Raw genomic sequence first — 20,758 nt, forward strand, 5'->3', positions numbered from 1 at the left:
TAAAGGGAAGGAATAACTTAATAAACATAGGACCTATATATTCTCAGCATTTATTATTACCACCAATAGTTTCAGAAAATTGAAGCAAAACCTATAAGCCTCTTTCATTATGATCTCTAAATGAAAATGACACAATGACCTTGATTTTATTGAATACTCTTCTCTCCTGACCTCCTGCACATACACAGGTTCCTGTGCACACAAAGACACACACAAATACGAGCAATATAATCCCTTAAAATTTTTTTTTTTTTTTTAAGTAACCAGTAACATACTAATTAAGCTGAGCTGCCTGGAAAAAACGATACTAATTCCAGAACTTGCATATTCAGTAAGGAGCCCAAACACTATTCAATTTTAAAATGAGAAAATTCTAAGATTCTAAGGGTTTCTAGCAAACAACATATACACCCAAATCAACGTCTTTACCACTTGCTTTTATTTCCTCCCCATGAACTACACTTTACCTTACTGGTCGCTGCCCAGAAAACAAAGGCAGAAAGTAATTCCTACAACGGCAAAGCAGATATTATAAGTTTTCATTTGTTATAAGTCATGAATTTTTAATACTAGAGATTTATAAAATATCAATTGTGAATATTTAGTGATGATACAAAGCACAGAAAACAAGAGTTACCAAATATCTTAAAACTAATTTGCACTTATAATTTTCTACCACTTATGATTCAGTGTGTTAATATTAATGGACTGCAGATGGTAAGTCCTAAGTCAATTTATTGTTGAGAGTTTTTTAACAAATGTTTTTAAGGCTTTAATGTCAAGAGGCTGGAAGGTAGAAATACATTTTGCAATTAAATATATGGCACTATATATTTCCTTAAGTGGAAACCATGTATCTCCCAAATAACCTAATTTAAAAAATATATAGTCCTTTAGAAACTCATGGAACTAGTTTAATATTGACCATTTTTCTACTTTTCTTTCAAATCTTTCCACTTTTAGCAAGTTTCTGCTTAGTGTTTGAATAATATTTGCCCTGACTTGTTGCATAGGAATTTCCCATAGCCACCTTAAGAAAGGCTGGACACAGTTCACTCCAAATCCTCAATGTCAATGAAAGTTCCATGGAAGCCTCAAATGTGAAAAGTAGGGAGGCAGAATTGAGAAAATACCAACTGAACGGTGCAGAGGCCAGGAGAATATTTACCAAGATAACATGAAACCTGTTCAATTTTATCCATAGTCTTTTCTTGGACCATTTAAACATGGAGCTATTTTGTTTTTTAACTACATTTGTAATTTCAAGAATTCACTGAGAGCTCAAAAACAAGAGAATACCTGTAGAAATTGTTTTTTGTTGTTGTTGTTGTCGTTGGATAACATATAACTTCTTATATCAATTTCTACTAGAAAAAATAGCACTGTTGGAATTGGATTTTACCTTATGGCCTTCTTTACTACTCCTTGCTTTCTATAAATTATGTTTCATTTCTGTAAATGAAATAAGGAGAAAGTTATACTACATTAACTAAAATAGAAATGCTAGATTTAAATTCAGACTTGAATACTTTGGCCAAAATTATAGTTGAGCTCATATTGGGGACCACCTACCAGCAAGTAGAGGAGTCCTATGTGTCCTTCCTTGGAAGAGTTGAATACTTAAGAGCTGCAACACACTTGCAGTTCAATGATATGAGGTCGTTCGTCACTATTATAGAACTTTAATTTCGTGTACTTCATCCTATATACTTCGTACATCAAACCATCCTATATACATCATACGATCATTTTTGAAAGAAAGCATAAATCTTTCAAAATATTTAAAATATTATTTTAAAAGAAAAAGTCATATTTATGAATAGTACTTATATTGTTTACTTCTTGTAAACCATCGTTCAATGAATTTTGCAATGTAATTCTTTCCTATTTGAGAGTAACTCATGCACTTAACATTTTTTGATCTTCTTGGGGTGACTTTCTTTTCTCAATAAAACCCAATTAAAGATGTTGTACCAATTTACTTCCTTCTTGTTCACTGTTTAAAACGGGTATAGGTGAGAATGCCAAATATTGTACATAATATGTCAAGACCCTGAATAACCGACAGCAAAATCCCTGAATGAAATATAATCCAGGTAAAATAATCCAGAACTCGAAGTGTCCAAACATGTAATAGGTGACTGACTGGTGAAGTGTTTCCAAAGATCCAATAAATTGATAAATTCACTATGAAAGCTACTACTCCAGATAGCAGAACCATAAGCAAAGCAAAAACTGACCAGGGACCAAATAGTCCTCCTCTCCAAAAACCAGCTCAACGAAGGGCACCAGGGACCAGCAACAGGGCAGACAACATCAGAGCCTGGTAGCACAGCAGCTGCACTGAGTTTATTTGTAATTCATGCTGTTTTGCTCTTACCCACACTTGATAAAGGGGTGTAAAATAAAACACCAAGAGCAGCAAACACCATTCCAAGGAAATTAAGCTTTATATTGTAATAAAAATTCAGGATTACACCTAAAGTTACAGGAATCAGCATGAGCTGTATTTTGGTAGAGAAGGCTTTCTTGTAGCAGAGGGTCTGTCTGACTATAATCAATGGGGTGGTCATGGCCTTGGCCAGTGGGTATGTGCCTATGACATTGTTCTACAGAGAGAGGTTGGTGAAGACCACCAAAGCTATGGAAGCCAAGGACCAAGAGGAGGAACACGGAAAGTGGCAGACTTTGGTTTGGGTAGAGATGTACAAACCAAGTCTAGGGACCACAAAGTACATCAGGGTCAGGGTCATGTTGGGGAAGCCGTGGTGCACATTGATCCATCTGTTGAGGAGACGCAAATGGACACTAGCAAGCCCGACGGCATGCGCCTGTCATCCCCGACTCGGTCAACCAGCGATGCCACAACCCCCAAGAAGCCGGGGCTCTTCAGCCTCTGAGAGTGACACCCGGCCTATCACCGGCTGTCCTCGCCCTTCTCCTCCACTGCCGTGTGCTGGCGACCTCTGGCTTCATTTGGGGGCGGGGTGGTGTGGGGAGCCTGGGCGGGGGGTGGTATCGTGGGCAAGTGGCTTCGCACACATGCTGTGCCACCGCCATATAGCCCTGTTTCAACTTCCCACAGAGTTCCCACCGAGGTTGTTTTCAAAACAGTAAAGCAGTATCGAAAGTATAGCAACTTAGAGAAACAAATATATAAAACATTAAAGCTAAACCTTTGAGCAAAAAATCATTTACTATGATTTCAGTATATCCATGGCTTGGAGTTAAGGCTCCTTGTGGTTTCTCAGATTTTGACATAAAAACTTGTGCATCGGCTGCAGTTTTTGCCTCTTTTTTTGTGGCAGGATCAGAAACACATCTGATCTCCTTTAGAACACTATTTCTGAGAACGTCACCGAAGGCATGTTTCTACATCAGTTCTAAGGTGGAAAACTCTGGACTTATGGACTAGTCCTGAATGGCATTTCGGCAGACAGGTACAGCAGGGTTAACTTGTTTATTTGGGAAGAGTGATGAAATTGGCAATGGCATTTGTTGAGTTCCTGCTACATAACTGTAGAGCTATGGCTACAGAGCTCCAAGATCCTCTCATAGATATTTACGTGTGTGTGTGTGTGTGTGTGTGTGTGTGTGTGTGTGTATACATATATACAATTAAAGACGTGTTTGACTCTGACTCTATCTACATCTATCTCTTTTGTACAAACTTTCAGCTATAAGATGCATAAGGTCTAAGGACCTAATGTATAAAATGATGACAGTAGTTGATAACACTGTATTATATAACTGAAATTTTCTGAACGTAAATATTCTCACTAAAAATAAACAGCCAAATGAATGAGATGATAGATGTGTTAACTAAATGGGAAGAATGCTGTCACAATGTAGACCTGTATTAAATCATCACAATGTACACTTTAAATATTCTAGAATTTTATTTGTTGATTGTACCTCAACAAAGTTGAAAAAAAATTAGAAAAACAAATTCCTTTTAGTTTGGTTTTTCCCTGCCTTCTCCCAGCTCTGCGAATTGACCATATTGGCCCTCGTGATAAGGCCACTTTAGGCCACTGTCCCGTTAAAAAGATGCTTACCTCTGAAAGTATTAATGCCAAGTAAATGAAGCAGAGTACTGGAACCGGTAATTCTGCAGACCCAGTAATGAGCTAATTAGGGGCTCTGACACCTATTTACCACTCTCAGCAGTTACAGAAAACATTTATCACTAGAATAGCTGGTAGCCTGTGGCTTCTAGCTTTCATCTTTGAATTCCTCCATGCTGATGGGAAATCATTCTGCTATCTCATACTAGAGGCACAAATCAAGGTTTTCTTCAATCACAGTGAGCAGTAAGACTTTGCTGTAAGAAATTAAATGATTTCTTGCTTTATTACACTACCAGATATATGCCCAGAAAATAGTGTGTCTTTTCCATATATATATATATATTGCAATTCAACCTGAGGTTGTACAAAACCTAGCTCCTCCATACCAGCCAATCCTTTACATAAAACATCCTTCAAACATGCCCGTATTTCCCCATGTTAAAAAAAAAAAAAATCTTTCTATGAAATTGCTGTCATAAAGGTGGATAATGACAGCTACTACCCAAAGCTGCCTTCAGTTGTTGCCCTACCAGACCTCTTTCTGTTGTACTCAGTACTGTTGATCCCTCATCTTCTGAAAAAACTCCCCTCCACTGGCCTTCAAAACACATTTTATTACTGGTTCTCCTACTGCCTCTAATTTCTCATTCTCAATTTATGTGGTGTCCCTTTCTCAATCTTCAACTGAGTATCTTCATCACCTTAGGGACTGAAATTAGTATTTCTTCTATATCTCTAATTCTGAACGTTTTTCTGAGTTTCAAATCCACCTTCCCAGCATCATGCGAATGTCTGAGTAACACCTTTAAACTCAACACCACCAAAACCAAAAGTACCGTTTTCCCTGCTATGATAGTTGTTGCTCTACTGTAATATTTCAGTTGATGACTGACATTATATCACTTGTCTCAGCTGAAGACATCACAGCTACTTTCAACTTCCTTCTTTATCTCTATCTTATAATATCCACTTGATACCATAACATCCTGCCTTCTCCTTAATGTTCAGATCACTGGTTATGGCCATGTAGCTTGCACTTCTTAGCAGCTTTCCATTTGTTTTGTCTCTAAATTATAACGAGCAAGCACTGACTTTGGAGCCAGAAAACCAAGCTCCATCACTCTAGTGCCCCTGGTAAAGTTATTTAATGCCTTATTCTCAGTTTCTGCAACTATAAAGAAGGCCTCAAAATATTAACACCATGCATTTGTAGAAAGAATTAAGACCATGTATATCAAGTGCTTAGAAGAGTTCTTATCACCTAACACTCAATCAATAGTAGTATTAATCTTTTTTGTACTGTCTCATCCACAAAGCTTTCTCTGTCTCCTCTAGTCCCAAACTTCTCTTAAGGGACTAGTGGACATATTTTTGAGCCAGGGTGGCATCCCAGCCCCGCCATTTACAAGCTATGTGACCTAAGGTGATTTATTTAATTGCTTTGATCTTCATTTAGTTCCAGCATCAGAAAATGGCATTGAACAGATACAAGTTTTGAATTCAGAGTATTTTTTTATCAGTAATGGCTCAATGTAGTTTCTAAAAACATTTTCATATCTTCTGCACAAAGTAAAACATTTCTTAGGTAGTGTCTTGATTTGTTTGCTTTCTGTCCTTTGCATTGATCTTAATTTTTTGACTATACTATCAGTGCTTTCAGTGCAATGAGTACATCTGATACTTATTCTGTTTCCCTACCAACCCCTCATAAAATGTTGAGCTCACAATAGGCACCAATAAATATTGTTGATGGAACTATAACAATAGCTTGCTCCAACATAAAATATAGGCACATACACAGAAAAAATAACTAAAAAATAAATGTCTTCAAAGAACTGGTCATGTGAAAAACCTAAAAGATGCTAGCATCAGCTTTACAATCTTTTCCAATTGAGATAAAATTATATAGCCTGAATCAGAGGAAAAACTAAGTCATCATTTTTTTTTCATTCCATACATACAGAAAAGGACATTGTTTTAAAGTAGATTTTTTTAAAAATTATTTTTCATTATATGAGGGGGAAAAGGACCATGGTATGTGCTTATTGAGTGTACTAGTTAGCAACTTGTGGCTACTAGTCTTAAAATGAAGTAACATATCCCTGTGCTTGAAGGAAGCTAATTTCTGTCCTTGAAAACAGATAAGCAAATTAGGGAAAACAGGTAAACACAGTGAAAATTTAAAATTTTAAAAAGAAGGTAACGGCAATACAGGCAAGTAAAATTATATTGTTAAAATGAAACTTGGGAGGGGTTAAGAATTCAGAAGTTCTACGTGTGGAAAACACACCATAGAGTGACTTCATGCAGATTATAGATCCAACGCAGCCTTTAAGCAGAAGCATCTACAGAAGTAGATGGCACACATGTTAAAGATACATTGTGGATAATTTAACAAGAGTTTTCAATACAAAAATAATGTGGAAATAGTTCTTGCCCTCAGTATTCTCAAACATGAGACTTTCGTGCTTAGAAATGGCTTTAAGTTATGATCTGTGAAAATAAAATTATATTAATTACTTATCTTTTGCAAATATGTGTAAAATATGTGTATAATACCACCATATTTTAATATATAGATATACATGTATACATATAATCATGATATTTCTTTAAAGATTTCGAACTAATTTCACATACATTATCTTATTTGATTCCTGTACAAATACAGTATAGAGCTGATTTTCACACTAATCATCCTATAAAGGAAGGAAAGACAGGGTTATCTAAACTATCCCTTCCTCCTATGAATTCAGAGAAAGAATATTCAATGAGAGATTATTGGGCTGAATAATCTGAAGTTTTCAAAAATATATACAGTGTAAAAACTAGTAAAGACAAAGCTCATCAAAAAATAGACATAAAAGATCATAAATGTTGGGATAATGGTAAACCATGAAATGTATTGTATAATTCACAGATGAAAAACTTAAAAGCCACTCTTAATTTCATTCACAAGTTCTACTCTGAAAGGACAGATTCTTGAGGGAAGAAACCACTGGATCATTTTCTATGTCTGCTACTCATTCTTCAAAGTTGGTAGTAGCTGGATCAACATATCCCTGTGTGCTGATTCATTTGCCTGATGCTTAGAAGAGAATTATTGGGCTCCAAAGGAATTGCTGTAATGAGTGCTGTAATGATTGCTTCAGAGTTGCAAGGACAAACAGACTTTGAAAGAAGAAATGTGGAGTATCTGAAAATTCAAACATTACAATGATTGAACTCCATGGGAATGAATAGTTAGTTGCTATTTGTTCTGAAAAAAAATAAATGCATATTTTTGAAAATAACAGTTTATAATAGCATTTACTGTACTATTTTACCCTTATAACTATTCTGAGGCTTTTCATGAATTAACCAATTTAATACTATATAAGAAAGGTATAATTAATACTGATATTTATAGATAAGAAAAATGAGGCCAAAAGCCTCATTGAATAAGGCCAAACTATATGCAGAAGTTACAGGAATCACATTATTGTGTCCGGAAAGGTCCTTCTCTTACTTTACGAGAAAGAATTCAGGGGTAAGACGGACAGCTGGAGAACATGAGGATCCAGTGACCAGATTCTTATCCTATTCTGCAAAAAAGAATTCAAAGGCAAGGCAAACAGCAAGCAGAAAAAAGTGCAAAATTTATTAAAGCAAAATGTACGCATTTAAGTTTGGGGAAAGCCAGCTCAAAATGGCTAGGTTATGCACTCTTTTTGTTTTTCCTGGTAGAGGCTGTGAAAACATGCTGCTGAGGTAGACTTGCCATCTCCTCCCAGTGGGCAGAGAGCTCAGTTTCTCACTTTTTTGTCCTCATATCGTGTTTCTGGAAATGTCATGGTATCAGGTGCCTAATGGGAGCTGCAGTATTTGCGACACAGATTAGATTATAATGATATTATAATTAGCCAAAGGTTATGCCTTAGCCAAGGATGGAGTCTAGACTGGAAAAGACCATTTTGCTTCTCTCCCCCTGTCATAGCTAAAACACGGGGAGGTCTGAAGAAAGGAAAAGCTTTCCAGAGCCATATCCTGGAAAAGAAAGAGGTTGCCCTGCACTACCTGTCCTGCCTCACTATGAAAGTCTTAACTGCAATGCTTCCTCTCAAACACTAAATTTTTTAATTAATTTCAAATGAAATCTTTCTTCATTAAATGCGTTTGAAAAATCAGCATCACTATGAAAAGAAACAAATAAATTCCTGCGTTAAAAAATTAAAACATTTTATCAAATAATATATTTATTCTAGAAAAAGCAAAACAGTTGACTTGAAGAGGATTCAAGGTAGTACAAAACTGGGAGAAAATGTGTCAATCATCAAGTTTTAATAATGAAAAATGGAATCTCAAAGAGGTTGAGTTAGTCTGCCCAAGGTCGTCAGATATTCATATTTCCAGTCCTGTGACCATGGTTCTATACCACAACTCAGAATCTTAAATCCTCTATTTCCTCTAACTAACTTATTGCCAAAGAAGGCAGAATGTAGTATATACCTTCAAAGTTATTTGTTGAATTATTAACAGACAGCCATCTGCCTTGGTTAACTAGTGAGAATACTAAAGGGTTTATTGAAATGGTTTGCTGCTTGACATTTACAATTTCTGAAATGCAAACAAATGTAAAAGAAGAGCAAGTAAGAATTGTAACAATTGCCATATCAAGATCAAGTATTCCAACTAGTCAAGATCAAGTATATCAAGCTAGATTTAGATGACCAATAACTAATATTCTATTCTTAGCCAAGGAACTTAGCCAAGGAACAGTAAGCTGATTTTTTTTTTAATTTAAAGTAAAATCTGTCTTGTTTCATGTTAGTTTTATATAAAGGCTTTTAAAACATCTTTCTCCAGCTTTACTGAGGTATAATTGACAAAAATTATATTATTTAAGGTGTGCAGCTTGATGTTTTGACATATGTATATGTTGTGAAAGAATTACCACAGTCGAGCTAATTAATGCATTCATCACCTCACATACCTACCATTTTCTTTTCCCTTTTCTTTTTTTTGGGGGGTGGGGTGGGGGTGGGTGAGAACACTTACAATCTACCCTCTTAGCAAATTTCGAGTATAAATTACAGTATTGTTAACTATCACACTGTTGCACATTAGATCTCCAGAACTTCTTCATCTTGAATAACAAACTTTGTACCCTTTGGTCAACATCTTTCCACCTAACAGCAGAAAAATATACATTTTTCTCAAACTTATATGAAATAGTCTCTAGGATAGATCACATGTTAAATCACAAAGAAATTATTCCAAGTATCTTTTCTGACCACAATAGAATAAAACTAGAAATCAATAATAGTTAGAAAATTGGAAAATTCATAAATACATGGAAACTAAACAACACACTCTTGAAAAAACATTGGGTGAGTGAGGAAATCACACAAGACAAATGAAAATGAAAACACAACATAGCAAAACTTAAGCGATGAAACAAAAGTCATACTAAGAGGTAAATTTATAGTAACAAATGCTGATATTTAAGAGAAAGATCTCAAATAAACTAATTTTACACTTCAAGGAACTAGAAAAAGAAGAACACCAAAGTTAGTAGAAGAAAGGAAAAAATAAAGACTAGAGTAGAAATAAATCAAATAGAGAAAATTAAAACTAAGAGTTGGTTTTTAGACAAGATAAAACGGATAAATCCGTACCTAAACTAAGTAAGAAAAAAGGAGAAAGACTCAAGTAAAATCAGAAATGAAAGAGGAGAATATATAATGGATGCCTCAGAAATAAAAAGGATTATAAAGAACTATTAGGGGAGATGTTTGTCAAATAAGTTGATTCCTTCCTTACCCACGGCACTGCCACTGCGGAAGCCTGGATTCTAGTATTATGTGGATTCTAGTATTATGCAATTGAAATGTATGTACAAGATATATGTTTGGACACTGGTACTCAAGCAAAGATAAGGAGAAAGACATGGCTCAGAAGGATTTCTCTGCCCTTGAGGAGCGTTAGGTTTTGATTCTGCAGATGACAGGCTTTTTGAAATGGGGAGCAAATACAAAATAGAAGAGAGAGGCCAGAATGCATTGCTGTGTATAACTACCATTCATCAACACACACATGCCCACACATATATACCAGTATGCTAACTTTGTTTATACTTTAAAGTTCTTATATTAAAGTATTATTTCATTCCTCCTCTTTGACAAAACTGCTGTATCAAATATGTCCTCATCCATATACTGTTGGGGCTAGGTCTGTTGAAATCAGCACTCTATTAATAAAATAAATTTCTGAAAATGTACTTTTGGTTTTCTTTCTTTCAAAAATAAGAACTAAAATATTCAGAATTGGTTCAAATATTTTAACTGATCAGTCCAATTTGACTCCAGAATTGCATACTTTAAATATGCCCAGGTCAATAAATAAAAGTAACCTTTACATATTAAAAAAATAAATAACCTACTACTTAAGTTATTTATGAAGTTTTCTGGTAAAGAGAAAAATTAAAATTATTGTTTTGTCCCTTAGGTAAAAAAGTCCTTAAATAAAAATCAAGTTGTTTTTTTTTTTTTTTCCTGATATCTTCATTAGGGCATTTATTTAACAAGTATTTATTGGGAATCGAATATATATCAAGAACAAGGCTAGGAGTTGAGAATTGATGATGACAAAAACCAAGATAATTGAAGAGTTGGGAGCAGAGAGGGACAAATGAATAAATCAAAGAATCCTAAAACTACTTTGAAACTGCTACTGTGATAGAAGCAAGAAGAAAAAGGTCAAGGTGCTTCCAAGAGGTAAAGGATGGCTTTCCTGAGGACACTGAACGGAGATTTCAAAGATAGGAGGACTATATTGCAGACAACAAATAGGCAAATTCCTGTAGCAGGAATGAGCATAAGAATAACTTCAGAAAACAGGAACATGTTGTGTCTTAGAAGGGAAGAGAGTGATAAGAAAGAGAAAATGGTCAACTTTTCAAATGTTGCAAACCAAGTGTTATTAGGACTAAAAATGTCCGTGGCTTTTAGGAAAAATACTGGGGACATTAGCAAAAGCCGTTAATTATGGAATCATAGTGTCAGAGGCCAATTAGAGAAGATTACACAGTGGCTTCCGGGTTAGAAAATGGAGGTATTGGGTGCAGGCAAACCTTCAAAGATGAAAGGAGAGTGTTGTAACTACAAGGCAATAAGGGAACCAAAAGTTTTTGTGTTTTTCTTTTTTTTATTGTTGCTGTTGTTTTTAATTGTTGTTGTTTGTTTTGATGAGAGAAACAGGAATGTTTTAAAATTTGGTAATTATCAGAAAGTTAAAGTGATATGTTTTCACCCTGCAAATGTAGAGATTTATGTCCTCTTACAGCGGAAAAGAAAATCTTATTTAAATATCCATCGTATGCTTTCATGTTGAAACATGGACTGTCTTAAGCATGTAACTCTTATGAAGTTTCTAGAAGTTAAATTGAATATCCAATTTAGTTATAACCATCTCTCAAGTTTTTTCAGCCAATGTAGTTACAGATTTGTATTTAGGTGAGACAACCCTTGGCTGACCTCACAAACTACCAGGACCTTGTCAGCTTACAATCCCTTATTTATTTTATTTTATTTTTTATACCTACAGCACCTGGTCTTCCTAGTTGGTCTCCTATCCAAGAACTAATCAGGCCCAACCCTGCTTAACTTCCAAAATCAGACAGGATTGGGCTTGTTCAGGGTGGCACGGCCGTAGACCAGAATGTAATTTTTTTTTTATCTTTGCTTAGAAAAAGGATTCAAAATTCAAAATTATCAAAATTCAAAGTATCAAAATTCATCATTAAGGAAAAATATCTTCATAGACACCAATTAACAATCTACCTTACATTATAGCTTTAAAACACTATAATATATTAAGAGTAAAAATAAAACTTTGATCACACTGGGCTTTATATAATTTTATTTCTTTTTAGAAAAGATAATCCTATAAGAAGCACATAAATAATCTGCTAAATTATTATTCTCATTATATGAAGAATGTAATTTTTATAGCTTAATGTGAGAGTTTAGCATCCTAATTAAAATAATACTAAAAATACTAAAATACAATAATAATTAATATTAATTTGGCAATCCACATAAAATTGGGGAACAAGTGGGACAATCATTTTGTGGAGATTAATAATGTTTTCACTTGCTGGCCTAGAGTCAAATTAGGACTTTTAGTTTAATTTTGTTTTAATTAAACAATCGGGCAAGTTTACCTGCTGCATTTTGCATGCTCTAGTTGTCAGTTAATCCTCTTAGAAATGATTCATCTACACAACATTTATCTACCTCCTGGAAGGCACTGTGCCAGACATTGTGGGTACAGAAATTAAAAACATCGACTGATCTCAAAAGTTCAGCATATCACAGCACTTTATTTGCAAGATAAGGCAAATCTAGGTGGTATAATGTAAGTACAGAGAACACGTCAATCAGCCTGAGAAAAGCAAAGCATGTACCAGAGAGGAGGTAAAATTTAAGTCGATTCCCTTAAGAAAAGTAGACCACTCTGCTACATAAATAGAACAGAAGTGGAATTTTAGTAGAAGAAATAACTTAATCACTGGCAGTTCTTCTATTCATGCAAGTGCCAAAAGAATGACAAAAGTGTTGGGTTGGAGGCTGAAACAGGAACCAAGAACCAGAGACAAAATGTTAAATGTGGGCAAGGGGCATCTGACTTTGGATCATTTAATTGAGTTTGAATTATATGTCCCTTAAGACACAAGAGTTTTTTGAAGCCTTTCTACTTTTTTTATTTCTTAAACTTTTTATATGAGATAATTGTAGATTCACATACGATTGTAAAAGTTAATACAAAAATATAACATATACACTTTACCCAGTTTTTCCCAGTGGTAACATCTTGCAAAACTATAGTTTATTATCACAATCAGGATATTGAGACAGTCAAGCTACAGAACAGTTCCATGGTCTAAAAGATCCTTCACATTGCACTTTTATAGCCATTGTTGTTCATTGCTCATATACAGAAATACAATTGATATTTGCATGTTAACCTTGTATCCCGAGCCCTGGCTGAACTCACTTATTAATTACAGAATTTTATTATATACCCTACAATGTTCTACAAATAAATACAATTTTATTTCTTCCTTTCTGATATGTTTTCTTTTGTCTCCATGAATTGCCTTATCAAACTGACTAGAACTTGCAGAACTATGTTGAATAGAGTGCAGAGAATAGACTTTCTTGCCCTGTTCTCAGTCAGACACAGGAGGAGATGTTACCTTTTTATTGTTAAGTATCAGCCTTTGGCCATTCTTTTAGGTAGCAAATTCTCTAAGTTTTCCTTCATTTTGTGAACATCTTTAGATCTCTTGTATTCCTCAAGTATAACTTGGTGGATATAGAATTCTGGATTGACAGTTCCTTTCTTACTGCACTTGAAAAATGTGTAACTCCCTCTGATCACCCTAGTTTCCAATGAAGATTCCTATTTCATTCAAATGTTTTTTCCTCTATAGGTAAGGTATCTTTCAAGATTATTTTCTTTGTCTTTAGGTTTCAGAAATTTAATTAAGGGATGTGTGTGTGTGTGTGTGTGTATGTGTGTGTGTGTCTTTAGATTAATCCTGTCCAGAGATTTGCTCAGTTTCTTGAATCTATAGATGTTTGGTAGTGTGGCTGTATCCTTGGCCAAATTTGAGACAATTAGAAATTTTCAGGAGTTTTCTATTATTTCATCAAGTACTTTTTCAGCCCCACTCTCTTTCTCCTCTCCTTTCATTACTCTGATGTCACAAATGCTGTATTTTTTTGTTATCGTTCCACATGCCCCTGATACAATTTTTTTTAGTCTATTTTCTTTCTGGTGTTTAGATTAGGAAATTTCTATTATCACTCCTTCCAGTTCTTGGATTCTTTATTCTGTCCCCTGTATTCACTGAATTTTTATTTTGGTTATTGTAATTTTTAGCTCTAAAATTTCTATATGGTTGTTCTTTATAATTTCTACATCTTTGGTGATACTTCCCATTTCTTTGTTTCAAGAATGTTTGTGATCACTTGAAGCATTTTTATCGTGGTTACTTTAAAATCTTTGTCAAATAATTCTAACATGTCTGTCATCTCAGTGTTGGTATCTATCAATTATCTTTTCTCATGCACCTTGAGGTCCTTCTAGTTGTTGATATGAGGAGTGATTTCTTTTTTTTTTTTCATCAAATTCTGGACATTTTGTGTATTATATCATGAGATTGTCTCATATTCAAAACTTTTGTTTCAGATGACTTATTTGATTTACTCTAACAATGGTGAAAGTCATGACTCTACTAGGCCTCCACTGACACTACCTCAATAGAGAATGGGAAGGGTTCCTCATTACTGATGAGTGGGCATAAAAGTACAGGCTCCTGATATGGTCTCTACTGACTTTGCAGGTTTTAGGGGTCCTCAGTACCATCTGGCAGGGGCGAAAGCCTTGGCGCCCTGGTTCGTCTTCTCTGACACTACTCCTGTGGGAAAGAGGTAGGGTTACAGCTTTACCTTATAGCCTAACAAATGCGGAAGCCTAAGCTGCCCACTTACCCTTTGCTCTTGGGAATGGAAGTGGGACCATGCATTTTTCTGTGGTATTTGTCTGGAGTAGGGTGATCTAAAAGTTTTGTGTCTTGCTTAGGTTGCCTCTTTTCTACTCCATCAGCCTGAAAGATAAGGATTTTGTTTTTGTTGTCTTTTTTTGCATGGAGGGGGTTGCAAATTTTAGTATTTCTAGGTTGCCAGCTTCTTCAGCATCAAGTGTATATATCCTAATATGTGATAAAAAATAAAACCCAGGGTCTCATTGCCATATTGTCCCTCGGCTCCCAAAGTCTCTCGAAGCCTGTTTTCCTTCTTCTCTTCGTGTTTTAGCTTTCTTATGTTTGTTTTAGATAGAGTACCTAAGACGTTTAATTCTACTTAAGGAAGAAATAGGAAAAAGTATGTCATCTCCATGTTCCTGGAAGCAGAATTCAACCCTTTGAAAGATTTTAAGCAACAAAGTTCTACACTGACCTTTGCACTTTGGACAGATAAACTATAAATGAAGAAAGCTAAGAAACTGTAGTTAGGGTAGAGATAGCCTAAAAGAGAGTGACACAAGAGCTAGGAACATTTGTTAGAAAGTGCTCTAGAGTGATTATCTGATGATAATCTAAAATATGAATGGGAACACACAGGCACAAATCAGGTAAGAAGCCCAAACAGGATGGACACTGGTCAATATGGTATACTTGTGAACATTACCTGAGTACCAACTTGACTTTATGGCAGGAGGCATGGAAAGAAGAGACACTTTTAATAGGTATTAAAAGATAGGTTCAATAGAATGTAATTACCAATAAAGTATGATATATAAAGATAATGGAGTTAGAAGCACTCTCAGATTCTTATTTTAGATGACTGAATGGATGCAGATAACCTTAACAAAACTGCAGAGTACACAGATAGAAATGTGTTTTGTGGAGGAAAGTGGAAATAGTGAGTTCAGTTTATGTCATCTTGAGCATAAGGTGTGAATGTACCTAAACGTGTCTTAAAAGCAAGTTAGTGCTCAGCAGGAAGATCAGACGTAGAAAGGAGGAGTCAGGAGCCTTGATTTAATTAGTAATACTCAAACACAGCTGCATGAAGATTAACAAGGACACACAAACAGAATGAGAAAAGAAGGTTAAGAACAGGGCTCTACTAACCCCAGCATTTAGGACCAAAGTAAGAGAAACCAAGAGAGGAAAAGGAGAACAAGCTGTCAGAGACTTAGGAAAAGAATAGAAGAGTACAGTTCAATTTAGTTCCATAAGCATTTTTGAGCACATAGTGTGTGTTCAAAAACCAGAGACTGGTTTTTGAAGCTCTCACACTCTACAAGATACAAAACAGATAATTCCAGGACAGTGTGATCAGCTCAGTGATGGACATATGCTCAGGGAGCAATGGTACCACGGAAAGGGGCACTAAGCATAGCCAAAGATTATGAGAGTAACATCTAAGTAGAGTCTTCAAAGATGGTAGGTATTAACCAGATAAGAAAAAAACTGAAGGAAAGTCATGACAGGCAAAAAAAAAAAAAAAAAGCGTGAACAACAGCAAAAGGGCATAGAGCTCAAGAGAGGAGAGAAGGAGAGAAAATTACCTGCAGGGAACAGTCAGCAGGGTTGATGCCACTCAGAAGCAAATAAAATAAGATTGAAAAGGGCCCTTGACTTTGTCACTTATGAAATCACTGTTGACCTCTGCTACAGTAGCATCTATGAGGTGACGTGAATGGAAACTGGATTGTAGCAGGATGAAGAGTAACTTGTTCAGACAGTATGAGTATAATATTTTTTCAAGGAACTTAGTTTAGAAAATATAAAGATGGGATAGCTAGAAGTGAGAAAAGGTTTCAAGGGCTCAGTTTTGTGATTACAGAGAATTGAGGATGTTCACAAGTTGTAGGAAAGAAACTAGAACATAGAGAAAAGTTTTAAAAATGTGGCTTACTCCATTCACTCTTCTGCACAAATATTTATAGAGCATCTACAATGTTCTTGAGCATATCATTCTAAGATAAATAATCAAGCCCCTTTTATGGTGTTAAAATCATGTTTTAAATAAATTTAAGATATAATGATAGGTAAATGCATAAAAATTGTATATACTTCACTTAAAGGCAGCTTAATACTTATACATATAATGACATTTGGCTACATTACATTTATGTTAGCAATATTACAATTCATTACAAGTATTCAGTCTTGGAGTTTATTTTTTTACTTCGAGGGAAATGATTATTTTAATAAAAATATTCTATTTCAAGGACTTCAGTATGGAACAGATTTTCAATATTATTTGATGTTTTAATTATCACAAACACCACAGTGCATATCAAGTCTGCAAAGTACAAAAGCATAGTACAAAAGATATAGAGTAGCCTGAGATGGTTTAATGTGTCAGACTTAACATCTTAATATCTCTTAATATCTTAATATCTCTGAACATTCAGAGACAGGAAACCGGCCTGCTAAAAATGATGGAACACTAATACCCACAAATGGTGACTGGGAGAATTCCACAAAGATAGTGAATAGTCTCTAATTTATCAAAATCATTGAGTTGCAGGATTTGAAGGTTATAAAGAATCTTGAAATCATCGAATACTATGATCCACACCCCACATATAAAAGTCCTTTCTTCACATTCCTTACCTGATATTGAGAGACCTTAAGTGAAATAGAACCTTCTTTGTGAGACATTGTCTCTTCTATTACTGGACAGTTAAATTTGTCTGTGATTATTCCCAAAATACAGGTCTCTGGAGCTATGCATTACCACACTACTTCCTTTATATGTGGCAACTCTTTAAAAATCAAAAGATACTGAACATGTATGCACACTAAATATATTATCTTTCAGACTAACCATCCACAATTCCTTCATGCCTTTCTTCTATCACATTATTTTCATCACAGTCCCCTTCTTCCAGATACTTTCTAATAAATTAATTATTTTTCCTTCTCCCCATTAAACTGAACACAAATTTCCAAATGTGAAAAAATAAAGTAAGAATATAACATTGCATACAGTGAGTATTTTTTTAAAGCAATCTTACCAAATGCTTATGTTTGAACTTAACCACAGAAACTGCAACCAACTCAAATTTCCTTGACTTTGTTTCTGCACTTCTTTTTAATATAAATATAAACAGAAAGATTTTAGTATTTTCCCATGTTGTGCTTTTTGTACCAAAAGTTCAATTTCATTTTTAATATCGATTCAGTAAACTTTTTGCTGTCCCTCTAAAGATTTCGCCTCCTACAAATCTGATAGGCATGTGTTCTATAAGGCCTTGATAAAATTAAATAGAATAGGCATATTAGAATTTTCTAGTATACATACAAAAATCTTATTCCTGTGTTATATTAATCCATGCAACAGACTCTTAAAGCAGTTATTTATTGAGCTATAAATATGGTTAGTCTGTGCTTCTCTCCCTTATGCATATAGCTATCATCGGAAACCACTGAAAATATTTAGCTAAGATCAAGACATCATAAGTTTGGAAACCCATTAATCCTATAAGAATGCAAAAAGATGGATCTATATTATTTATTTTATGATAACTATTTTCTTTACTGAGATTCTAAAATCGGTATCAACATGATAATATAATTCTAGAAATGTTAGAAATAGAGATCAAGCTTTTGCTGTACGTTTTTCAGAATGTTATTTTTATGATGTTGTTTAACAAATTTAATTCACTGGCTGTTATTTTCTGTACATTCCTTTCTCTTTTGAAATCACATTTTTAACTAGAAGAAATAAAAATATCCCCTGCCTCCATCCAAATTATTCTATTCTTGCTTAGAGTACTTCTCAAAAAGTTTCAGTAAAATAAATATTATTTGTATGTGGTATTAATTTCATTACCTCATATAAAACTGTTGTGTTCCCATGAAGAAGAGGTCCATAACAGATATAGGAATGCCCGACAACCCAGCCTAAGTCAGAAGCTGCCCACCACACCTAAAAAAAATAATAATAATAAGATGATCATAAAATGCATGTATCGTAATCAAAGAAATGCCATGTAAAGTGAATTTAACACCATGATTACCTCTCCAGGTTTAAGTCCATATACAGAAGACATTGTCCAGTTTAGCATTACAGCATATCCCCCAGTGGGCCTAACCACACCCTAAAGAAGAGAAAAAATAAAGCTAAAATCAATAAACACTGTGTTAAAAGAATCTCTGTCCTAAAAATTTTTCTGTGTAAAGTATTTTACATTACATAAGTTATAAATTACTTCAGCTTTTATATAATTGTGTCCAAATCATTATTTCTTTGGCTCCTCCAATAATAAACACAGAATAAGTTGTCCACGTTAGCCCATTTGTAGAATCCATTCTCACAGACCATACTTGATCTTCTAAAGGAAATGTGATATCACAGAATCACATGCGATAAAAATTTGTTCCAGCAGTAACATAGATTAACAATGTTTCATTTTCAGACATATTTCCAGAACAAAAGGAAAACTCTCAAAATTAAGTGCACAGAAAGTTCAAAGGTAGCTTGTGCATCTAAAATACAGATGAACATAAGGCTATCTATACTTTAATGTTATTAAATAATACTAGTGTGCTCAGAGGAAACAAAGTCATATTCTAGAGCCTCATTACAATGCCACATTGGGGGTGATGCTAGCACAGTATTTGAGCTGAGCAATTCTTTAATGATGACATTTGGAACTCTGAGGAATCAATCCTGATGAGTTGGATCCAAAGCTAGCAGATTTGATTTACAGTACATTTTGTACAAAAGTAGAGATTATTACATCCCAATACTATAGCTTTCACAGATCGGTTTCTAACAGCTATCCATGACACTGAACAAATTCAACTTTCAAAGAAGAAACTGGGCAATATTTGAAAACTGGGCAAAAGAGTCATGATAAATAAGAACTAATAAATAAAAATTATTAAATTTAGTAATTAATTTAATTTATTGCTTCCCTATTAATATTAATCATTATTGGTTCAAAAAGACTTAATGATGTGAATATTTAGAGCGAGAAGGTGAATGCTTGCTATGAAATATTTAACATTTGACTCAAATGATTTTGAAGCATTTTTTAGAAGAGCAGTTATACTCTGCGTAGAAAATAATTATTTTATCAAAAGGTCCCAGTGAATAAATGTGCTACTCATCGCACCTTTTTGGCATAGCTCTGCAACTGTAATAAGCATACATGAATCAGAGGAATGAAAGAGAAACTGACTTTCTGTTAGTTACTAAAACTGTTGCTCTCCTCAGGTACCACTAATAAAACATTGGTATCAAGCTGTGGAATACATTTTATCTACCAGCAGCAACACCTGGTCTCTTGGCAAATATCACATGTAGCTTCTTGGCATTTGACAGCTACTTTCTAGGTTGTATGACATGGTTAGCATGCAGTTGGCTCTCTTAATCACCTTGGGAGTAGTAGAAATCCTCAGCCCCCTGCCAGGAAGTCTCACAAATGCTTCCCGAGCAGCTCTTTCTACAGCACATTCTGTATTATCTTTCATGTACTTTGCTAATTTATTCGTTCTATTGATAAAGTCTTTTCCCGTGGTCTGATATCTTGTTAATTTGATATTAATCAACCTGCAAACATTCTTTTCTAAAACTTTTTATTCATTTATAGAGGAAAAGAGTGAAGTTTTTTTTCATACATAACATGCTATCCATATATTATGATAAACACTGATAATTGTTAGTAATCATTTTACTTAAGATGTTTTAAGAATTTCTCTCTACCTGCCTTCTCTGAATTGAGATCTCATTTTTATCAGTAATTCTAAATATTATTACAACTAAACAAATTTTTAGATCATATGGTACAGAAGGTAAGGTAAATCAACTGAGAGTGATAAAGAGGAACAAAAGACTTGGAGAACATAAATGAGTAGTAATTCATTTATAAAATTTAGGAGATAACTTACAGGATAGGTTACCAAATTTCTGTTTACCTTTCAAGTCAATACTTCTTTAAAGTATATTTACCAATGCTGCTGTCTATAAAATAGTAATACTTAAATCCACTTGATCCAAAAAAAGTGATATTTAAGAATGAGACCATGCATGAAAAGCATTAAAAAATTGTAAAGGCTAAAATTTAATATCCCATTAACAAAATTATTTCCTTAGTCCTAGAAAATATTGTTTTTT

The 20,758-nt window shown here is 34.4% G+C and overlaps 1 protein-coding gene and 1 pseudogene across 3 annotated transcripts in view; both read right to left on the reverse strand.

Moving 5' to 3' along the window:
- Positions 1-20,758, reverse strand: part of ACSS3 (acyl-CoA synthetase short chain family member 3) — a 149,123-nt gene that overhangs the window by 64,993 nt on the left and 63,372 nt on the right. For all 3 annotated transcript variants that reach the window (XM_016132366.2, XM_016132365.2, XM_036237961.1), the window contains 2 exons: positions 18,657-18,737; positions 18,470-18,565 (listed from right to left, as the gene is read on the reverse strand). In XM_016132366.2, coding sequence (XP_015987852.1) covers positions 18,470-18,565; positions 18,657-18,737 — 177 coding nt within the window. The remainder of the gene's footprint in view (positions 1-18,469; positions 18,566-18,656; positions 18,738-20,758) is intronic.
- On the reverse strand, positions 11,646-11,764 carry LOC118614822 (annotated as a pseudogene).

Source organism: Rousettus aegyptiacus, unplaced genomic scaffold, assembly GCF_014176215.1.
Source record: "Rousettus aegyptiacus isolate mRouAeg1 unplaced genomic scaffold, mRouAeg1.p scaffold_m13_p_2, whole genome shotgun sequence".
Lineage (NCBI taxonomy): Eukaryota > Metazoa > Chordata > Mammalia > Chiroptera > Pteropodidae > Rousettus > Rousettus aegyptiacus.